Below are 9910 nucleotides of genomic sequence, written 5' to 3'. Positions count from 1 at the left end.
GCGGCAGCCCAGCCCGATACCTCCGGGAAGAGCGGGGCGGCGGCCGGGCTTTCCCCCCCCACCTCCACCACCACCCCCCCGCGCTGCCGCTGCCCTGAGGCACCGCGCTGCCCGGGGCAAGGGGGAGGCCGTCGGCGGCGGCCTGCGGGGCCCGCAGCGGGTCGAGCCGAGCGGAGGGAGCCGCGGCGATCCCATCCGGAGCGGGCCTGTCCGTGCGGCGGAGGGGCCCTGCCCGGGGGATGCCCTGGGGGCGGTGGGGAACCGGGCCGGCGGCAGCGGCTGGAGGGGAGCGGGGCCGGCGGGCGAGGGGAGGCCGGGGTCGGGCGGGTGTCGGTGTTGCGGGAGGACCCTGCAGCCCCCAGGCATGGAGGAGGAGGGGGGGACGTGAGGGGTGGTGAGTGCCAGCCGCGGGCAGGAGCGCTGGAGAAGGAGCAGGCTGAGCCCCTGACAGGTGTCTCCGCCGTAAGTGCCCTTACGCAGTAACTCGAAGACTTAAAAAAAAAAAAGAGACTTTTGTGCTCGCTGTTGCCGCTGCGATCTTCGAAGATGATGTTGGCAGAGCAAGCCCAGAAGTGGTTCCCAACTCACGTGCAAGTGACCGTCCTCCAAGCCAAAGGTCTGAAGCCGAAAGGTAAAAATGGCAGCAACGATGCCTACACCATCATCCAGCTGGGCAAGGAGAAGTATTCCACCTCGGTGGCCGAGAAGACCTTGGATCCCATCTGGAAAGAAGAGGCCTCCTTCGAGCTCCCTGGATTACTCATGCAGGAGAATCCAGAAAAATACATCTTGTACCTGATTGTCATGCACAGGTCACTGGTGGGGCTGGACAAGTTTTTGGGACAGGTGGCGATAAGTCTGAACGATGTGTTTGAAGACAAGCAAAGAAGGAAGACAGAGTAAGTGATGGTTGGCTTTTTTTAATTAAAATTTGTGTCCTTGGTACGCTTGCACTTGGTGGGGGGGAAGGTAAGCCTTATGATCAATGTACTTGGAATGAAATGAGTGGAGTTCTTTCTTCTGTGGTGTGTTGAAAGCCCCTAATATATCCCCCTAATATATACAGTTGTGTCACTGGGGCCTGACCTCTTCCTGAGAGACGTTTACAAAACACAGTGGTCGCCCTGCACTTGGAGGGACTGTCAATAACATTAACATTTATTGACAAATTCTTGTGTGTGACACAAACTCCTTAAGGTCTGTTTTTCTCAAGATTTTTCTTCCTTTTGCTCAGTACCTTATTCAACCCCTGCCTCAGCTCGAACCATCTATGAGACTCCCATTCCCTTGCAGCCTGATGGTGTTGTTTTTAAAAATGTTTTCCTTCAGTTGCTGCCTTGAAATGTTTAATATTTATGTTCTGGTGGTCTGTGAACTGACTGCTTGCCTTGGCAGCACAGTGCTTCTCTGATCCTGGTTAGTCTTAGGCCATGATCCTTCAGGCTGCTCTGTACAAAAGGCCTCAAACAGAGAAGAAGTAAGAGAAATTTCTGCTGGTTTAGTAGTCAGAAGCCTTTGTCAAATAAAATAGCTGATTGTCAGGAAATTCTGGCCTTGGAATGAAAAAAAAAAAAAAAAAAAAAAAAAAAAAAAAAAAAAAAGCCCCACCACAGCAGTACATTGGATTGAACTACTTAATGTAACTCTCTTTTTTTCAGTGAAATCATTAAAATTGCTATAACATAGTGAGGACACATTTGTACAAAGATGTCTGGTACCAGTATAATTTATTCTCCAAAGAGTATGGGAATAAACTGTAGGTATAAGCTCACTGCTGCCATGCCTGTGCCTACATGAGTTGTGTTTGTTTTGGTTATGCTCATCCCACTGAAGCAGCCCCAGAACAGCTTGGAGACCTCTAAGCTGGCTTTGTGTAGGCAGTGACATGTGAGTGCTGACAAATCTTTCTGCAGTGCTTAAAAAATACCTGCCCCAGATGCTTCTCCTCCTTTAGTGTCTCTTCCAGAGAATGGAAAGGCTCCTGTGCCCAGATCCCAGCTGTCCATATTGAAGTCTGCTGTTTCTTCTCTTGGTGATGGTGGGTCTACAGTGAGGTGTTGGACTTGGCATCAGTGACTAAGAGGCTGGAATTGTCTCTGATGGTGCTGGGCAGGCATCAGCTTCCAGCAGAGTCAGAGTGGGCAGCTGGATGTGGAAATTTGTACAGCAGCACCAGCCAGAGCTGGTTGATGAGACAACTCTTTCTGTAGAAACCATCTTAAAACCTGGCCCTGCTTACTTCCAGGAGCTGAAGTCAAAAGAGCACCAAAGACAGGTTAAAGCTGTCTTTGCCCTGGTGTCATTTTCTGGTTTGTTTCTTGTTTGGTTTTGTGTAAACTAAGTTTTTAGGAAAACAGGATGTTTGCTTATCCTATAATAGTAAAGAACACATCTGTGCAGAATCTCTTGTGGGTTCGTGGTCTGAAGAATTATACTTTTTATTTGCTTATCTTTTTAAGGGCAAACCAGTTATCTTGATGCAACACATGGTAATGCCTGTAGCCTTAGGGCCTTAATTTCTGTTTACACTTGATTCAAGAAGTTTCAGTGCTCTTTATACATACATCTTAAATATTCTTCAATCATCAGTTGTAATTATCTTGCAAGTCATAAGTAACTGCTTTAGTTTAAAGACCTAGCTGCTTTTCAGGGAAAAAAGGTGAATGAGTCAAGTAAAAATGCTACTAGCTGTAAAACTTTGTAAATCAAGGTAGAAACATAAATTCAGAAACGGGAGGAAAATATGTAAATTATTCATGTGTTACTGTAAGTAACAAAACCTCTTCCCTCTTTGAGGGTCCATAAGCTTTGGTATCAATTTTAGCAAAAGTAGCATTGGAGTCTTACAAAACCATTACAGAAATTTCCAAGTGGGGTAATTAACATAGTCCCTGTGATAGTTAGATAAACGTTGAGATCCCTTTGGTATTTTTTTTATATGAAGCTGTGCTTAGCAGGGCTTCCTAAGTGTTCTTTACTTTTTTCATTCCTTGCTCTGTGGTGTGAGAAAGGAACTCATGGTATGTGAATGTGCTTTGCTAGCCCACTGCTGGAATGACCAGGGCTGCCCGAGAAAGCTGTGTTCTGCCTGCAAGCTGTGCTGCAGAAGATGGGCCAATTTTTTTGCCAGCAGCCTAAGTCCTATTTGCAGAAGTTGCTTGAGCATTTTAGATTGCAAAGGTTATTAAAAAGTTGATGGATGTTCGGATACATGAAGCCAATTTAAATTCTTAAGAGGTAAGAGTCACTGAAAATCCAGTTTTCCTCTCAGTGTCTTTAGGTGTTGACACACATAGAAACTGTTCTTTCAGAAAGCCACTTTTTGGAAAAATAATTCAGAGTCCTTAAGCTTTGAGATGCTTTTGAAAAGTTTCTGTGGTTGTCTCCTTGTCTTTCCCCATGGAACTTGTGTGTGTTGCTGCTGTCTCCTTTAAGCAGCAGTTGGGAGATGTGGATGCAGGGTTTGTACCTGGACACAGGAGGAGGGCAGACTTTCCAGAGTATGTTTTTGTAAGTGCAATCTCAAACAAAACACTCTTTCTTAGTCTCCTTTTATTAAATCCTTTCTGATACAAAATATTCCTGGTCCTGTGTTGGCAGTAAACTGAAGGTAATATATTTGGACCCAAAGACCTTCTAGCTGTGACTGTGGTGTGGGAACTGAGATACCCAGTGCCTTTCAAGACCAAGTCCAATGTCTTTATTACCAAAGCATTCTGATGGTTGAAAGCTATATTCATTGTTTCAGAAACACTAATCTGTTTTATTAAGCAATGTTTCTACTTTCAAATATGTTCAACAGGCTTGTGGTGTTATTAAATCCAGAGTTATTTTCTCATGTTGATGTAACCTTAACATTTCTTGCTTTGTTTGGGGATGAATGAGATCCAGTTATTTGATGAAGTGTCTATTGGTAATATTTCTACTTTTTAATATATTTAATAGCTTCCTCTTTCCAACACAGCTGTACATATGGTGCTGTAAGAGACAGACTCAAGAGTCACCAGGGTATTGCAAAAAAGATATTTAATATTCTGCACAATGCTGAACCCTGTCAGCAATTCCCTGGTGCTTTTTTAGTAGGGAGGTATGAGAAGTGAAGGCTACCAGCTGATTTTGAATTCCTAGGAAGACCATGGGGTGTGTTTCATTCAGCTTTTTGTATGTATTTTGTTTATTTAGTAGTTTATATTTTGGAAAAAAAAATTAAAAAGTTCACCGCAACTTCAGAAACATTGTGTTGGGAAAAAGAATTCTTTTTTCTTTACAGCTTTTTTTGTCACACCTTGGGTAAAGTACTCTTCAGAAAAGTTTTTGGGCAGAGGCCTCATGATAAGATTTTCCCATCTTCTTTTCTAAGAAACTTGCTCGGGCACAGAATTTAATGAAACAAAGCAGTATATTTAGTATAATTTGATAGTGAAAAATGGGAACGTGCCATCACACAATATCCTTTCTCTCTGAAATCAATAATTTTTCAGGTTCTTAAAAGTGAAAATTCCTGGAACACTTAGATCCAGATGTGGATCAGATGCTCTCTCACAAGGGCTCTCCCAGACACCTCAGCCAAAGCATCTGCAGGATCCTTGTTAATTTTTTGTCTGTTTTGGGGTAAAAGTGCCCATCGTGTTGGGCTAACTTTGTAAAGTTATGACTCTGCCATCTCTGCTGTAGCTGTAGGTGTAGTTACTTTTCTGCTCTTAAGTTCTCTAGAGTTGGAAGCTAGGCTCCAGATGCTGAGTGATTTTACTGAGGTTTTTTTAACAGCTCAAAAAGCTGGGGAGATTGTGCTTTCTTGGCAGTATATGTAGCATGTCTGTTCAGATCCTAGGGTTCTGACAGTGGCAATGGTTTTGGTTTACTGCTGCAGAATGAATACACCTCTTTTGCAATTTAAATTATGATCAAAGGATATGTTGTTTTAAGAGATACACACATTTGTGTAATACTCTCAACTCAGTTATAATTCCTAGTTGCTTCCATACTGATGATGATCTGACAGTGTTTAATGTCCAAACAAATTTTTGAATTATCATGGAATTAAACCAAACTCATTTACTTACATATCCTAATTTACTGAAGTGTTTTTCAGTTGGTTTTTTTTTCATGACTGCTTTGTTTTTGTTTTTTTTCTTCTGTGTGGCAGATGAGTACAGCAATTTCCAGTAGCTTTCACTATGGTGTTACTTATTTAATCACCATTTGCCTTGTCCTTGTTGTTCTCTGATTCCAGACTACTTACTGTCCATTCCTCTATTAGCTTTCCTGGAGAGCTAATTTTATTAAATAATCAGCTGCTTTAAAATGGAAGACTTGTCTGAAATGTTACAAATTTGAAGGGGCCGGGTGTTGCTAAAATTATTTTTTCTTATGGAACTTTTGTTGGAGGAGACATTTTTTACTTGTGACTTAATTCCCCTTCTCCCAGTTTCAATAAATACCTCAACACCCACCCCCAGACTGGGACAGTGCTGTAAAAAATGCTTATTTGAGCATAATACACTGAAGGAATCTTGGGCTTATCTGTGATGCTTCTCCTCTGCTTAGATCTGTCACATAAAATAGTCAAATCCTGCTTCTCAGCAAACAAATAAAAAGAATTAATGATTGGCCACCATCAGTATCCTCATGTTGTATGTACTAATTCTTTAGTGTTGCTGAGCTGCCTGAAAGATATGAGAGTGGTGTGACTTCCTCCAAATCAATCTGAATTCTTTTTTGGCAGCCTTCCTTTTAGATATGGATGGGTTCTCCCTTGTCTCCCATCTGTGGCAGCATAAGGAAGAGGCAGGGCAGGAGTAGGTGGCTTCAAATACAAATTGAATTATGAACAAGTAAGCAACTGGTAAACAGCATGTCATGGGCTCAGTGCTTGTTAATAATTAGTGCCTTTAAAAAAAAAAAACACAAATTTCTACAAAGCCTAAGACTTCATAAATATTATTTACAGATTTTGAATCCTAAATTTAGTTGGAAGCAGAAAAATGCATTTTTAGGTGATAAAACACAATAGTTGTGGAAATGGCACAGGCTGTAACTGAAATGATCAAAATGTTGTGGTTAAAGTAAGAGAAAAAACTTACTTCACTGTAGTCAAAAGCAGGAGGAGTAGTAACTGAGAAATTTTTCTCGTGCATCCTGGAGGACCCATATGGATTTGTGCAGTTGCTTTCATGGTACAACTCAGTAAATGTGAAAAAAATGAAGGAAAGTTAATAGTAAGGAACAAAAAGACGTTTGGGGGGGTAAGTTCAGCCCCATTGTATCTTTTTGGGATTTCAGCTGTATTTTCAGAATATCTAGTAAGCCCACCATTTACATTTTGACAGCAAATGCAAGCACATCCTCTGAATAAGCCTTAGTTCTGAGTCAGAGTCTGAGTGCCATCTGGATTGAAATGTCTTCTTTTTTGTGCACACACACATATGCTTGCACAAACACTCAACTGAAATACCTGGTATTAATTCTCATACCTTCAGTTACTTTGTTTCTAAAAGAAAAATATTCATATATAGGTTCTAGCCAAAATAATAAGTAAACAAAAGACCTCTTTAGTTATTTTGATTCCAGTTAATCTTAGCTAACCCCTTACTAAGGGTGTTGTGATATTTGTCAGTTCCCATATGTTTTGTGGTGTTACCATACACTCTGTAATATTTATTTTTAAACTCTGCTTTACATATCTTACTTCAGTTGGCTTCTAGAAAGTAACAGTATTCCTCTTTGTGAATATCTTCACTTAAGAAATAGTCTATTTTCTTCATTTTCTCTCATGCATGATACAGTCTGTGCTCAAGTCTTTCCCTTCACTTTTCTACTTACTGAAAGACTTGCCCAAAATTCATAATGGTATCTGAATGATTTATCATGAAATATAATTCTGCATTTTTCAAAGTGCATTTGCTGCTAATGAAATTGTTAGATGGTTCTGGGCTGTAGAAGTTTTTTATCCATTAGCTGTGGACTTCTAAGTTAGTGGTAGTTTGAGAAGCAAGTTTCTTCAGTGTATCTAGCTTGAACATAGTAATCTCAGGTGAAGAAGTGACTTCTTTTCCATCCAGCTGATGAATGTGTTCTGTCATTGGGATTTTTTATCAACTTCTATAGGAGCAGCTTTAGAGGCACCTGCTGGTGTAGGAAATCCCTCTCATCACTGTAGGGAGATGAAAGTTGCTCAGCAGACCAGGATGCTGATTTTACTTGTAAGATCAAGGTTGGAAGCTTGTGTGGCTTTCTGCAGAATTCCTTCAGTCATTTTTTAATTGAAATAAAATTTTAAAAAAATAACAACCTTTGGGTGCAATGTGATTATTTCAGAAAAGAAATTAGGAAATCAGATCAGCTCAACAGATAGTTCCTGGTAGGGTGGGGGCAGAGTGCTGTGTTTTGGAAGCAACAGAGTAAGTGAGGAGATTCCTTTAGTGGTTTGCATCTTCAGCACTGGCAAGAAGATGGAGTCAGATCATCTGTCATGTACTGGGTAGAAGACTTCTTATTCCTATTGAGATTGGTAGACAAGTATCCCTGTGGTTTTGGAGGCTGTTGAAGTTGAAGTGTATAATTGAAGTGTAATTAAAATGTAATTGAAATTACATGGTGGATTTCCTTAGCCATACTGTCAGCCTATCCTGCTCACTGTTCCATGGTGAGCAGAATAGGTTGAGTGATGCTGCTTCAAAGGAGAGACAGAGAGAGGGCTGAGGCTTGGGACTGTCAAATTCCATGGCAGATTTGGAGGATAAGACACCATGACATCAGCTTGCTGCTGTTTGGGGAGGAGAAACAAGGTACTGATTTAAAATACTTGTTGAATGCAGGATGAAGGGTGCTGTGAAAAATAGTGTAGATAGGCAAAAGGGAGCTGAAAAAACAAGTTCAGGGGAAGAAAATTAAATCAGAAAAGGGGAAGGAGAACAGTTGAAGAAAGTGCATTGAAAATATGTTTGTAAATAAGCTGTTCAGATGGAATAGGCAAGCCAGAACTTTTTAACTTGCTTGTTTATACTACAGTTTTTTCTTTCATTCTTCCCATCTACCTTTTCTAAGCTGCCAATCTCTGCCAATAGCATGCCATTCACTTTAGTGGTATGCAGAAGATGGTTACTGTGCTTCTTACAAACAAGGGGGTTTGCTTTCTCCATCCCTAACTCTAGGTATGGCCAAAACTGAGTAATTTTGTCGTGGTTAGAAAATAGCCATGTTTCTTCAGGTAGGGGTTTATTCAGGTAAGATTTTAATCAGGGCAAATTGAGCAGCAGGATTTTTCCTGTTCAGCCCTGAATCTTGATCTTCTATTTGTTAAAAAAAAAAAAAAGTGTCAGCATACAGAGTGGCAATTTATGTAATACTTACACAATAAAAATGGTCAGAAACCTGTGCAAGACAGGCAAAGCCCATTAGCACACTCAAAAACAGATGAGAAAAAGCAGCAAAGGTTGCTCTGATGGAAACCATAGAAGAAAAGTCAAAATTAGAGGGTGTGTGGAGGACTTTGCCCTAACAGAACACGTGAAGGTGAGAGCAAGGAGTATGAATGTGATTCAGAAGGCAACAGGGATTCCTTTGAAGTTGGGAAAATTTGCCAGACTTTGTACAAGGTCTGTTTAAATAAAGACTGTCTGCAAGACTGGATGTAATATTTGGTTATTAAATAAAAGGGCATCTGCTCTCATAAAAGCCACCCTGTTTTGTTCATGTATGTTATTGGCTATTTTCCTACTTTGTACAGGCTTTCTATAGAGTAAGCTCATGGCAGCCTGACAAATGGAGCATTTATTGTGGCTAAAAGTACTGTAAACAAAACCAAAATAGCAAGTTTTATTGGCTTTTATAATACATTACAATTTTTAAAATTGGCAGTGGTATAGTGGAATTTAGTATTTTAAGACCCAAATGTTGTTATCTGAAAACAGTGGACTTCATTTTCCAATTCTTTTTTTTTTTTTTCTTTCTGTTATACACCGTGCTGGTTTTTCTATTTGTTGCTCACGCCCATATGTTGTAGAAACAGATTCTAATAAGAAACATTTACAGACTCAGTTGCTCACTCACGTGCAGTTCCACACAAATGCGTTGCCTGCATTTGTTCTCATCTGTTTAGAAAAGTAATTATTTGCCTTTGAATTTGAAGAAAATCAGTCTTTGAATCTGCTTCTCATATTGTCTTGTTATGAGCTGAAGCATATGGAACCTTCATTAAAACTAAAACAAGATAAACTCTCCAAGGTAACAAAGAAACCTCCTTGAAATGCCTATGAAAATTAAATATCTGTGTTTTATACGAAGATTTGATCCAGCAATCACTATTCAAACAGAAATTCCACTGAAGTCCAGAGGAATTTGCTGCAGTAAAAGGGTTTATGATTAAATTCTGTTGGAACCAGTGGTAGTGTTGAACGTGGGCCCAGCAGGTATGAGGTCCAGTCCCTGATGCCATTGTGTGCTCTTAGGGTAAGGAAAGTTTCTTTGTTTTCCCAGCTGAACTTAAGCTTTTAGTGCCAAGTTCTTCTAAGTCTACTTTGTAAACAAAGGCACAAGCTGCAAAGGCAATTTATTAGTTGTGTTCTGGGATTCTTCAGACCTGGTGAATGTCAAAAGCTGGGTCAGGTGAGTACTGATAGTGAGTGACACAGAGTGATTGCTGATTCATTATAAGCATGTCAATAATTGAGTTAAAGGAAGTTTTTTTAAAAAAAAAAAGCTTTTAAATACACTTTTAAAAGAAAAGGCTTTTCTCTTCTTGTGCAAAAGCACAAGAATTTATGTCTTGATGTTGTTCTAAAATGAGCTAGCAAGTGTCATATGTCAGTTTAAAGTTTCACTCATTCCCAAGCAGAAACATGAAAACTGAGAAGTCTTATCAGAGATACAGCATTAATGTTTGTGACCTGTGAGGGAAGGGAGAAGAGGA

The 9910-nt window shown here is 40.3% G+C and overlaps 1 protein-coding gene across 1 annotated transcript in view; it reads left to right on the top strand.

The window, feature by feature from the left end:
- Positions 1–345: 345 nt before the first annotated feature.
- The window catches only part of RAB11FIP2 (RAB11 family interacting protein 2), a 31874-nt gene continuing 22309 nt past the window's right edge, over positions 346–9910 (top strand). The window contains exon 1 of the mRNA XM_008497744.2: positions 346–899. Coding sequence (XP_008495966.2) covers positions 547–899 — 353 coding nt within the window. The 5' untranslated portion in view covers positions 346–546. The remainder of the gene's footprint in view (positions 900–9910) is intronic.

Source organism: Calypte anna, chromosome 6, assembly GCF_003957555.1.
Source record: "Calypte anna isolate BGI_N300 chromosome 6, bCalAnn1_v1.p, whole genome shotgun sequence".
NCBI lineage: Eukaryota > Metazoa > Chordata > Aves > Apodiformes > Trochilidae > Calypte > Calypte anna.
Note: the sequence above shows the minus strand (reverse complement) of the source record. Positions and strands in the feature narration are given on the sequence as shown.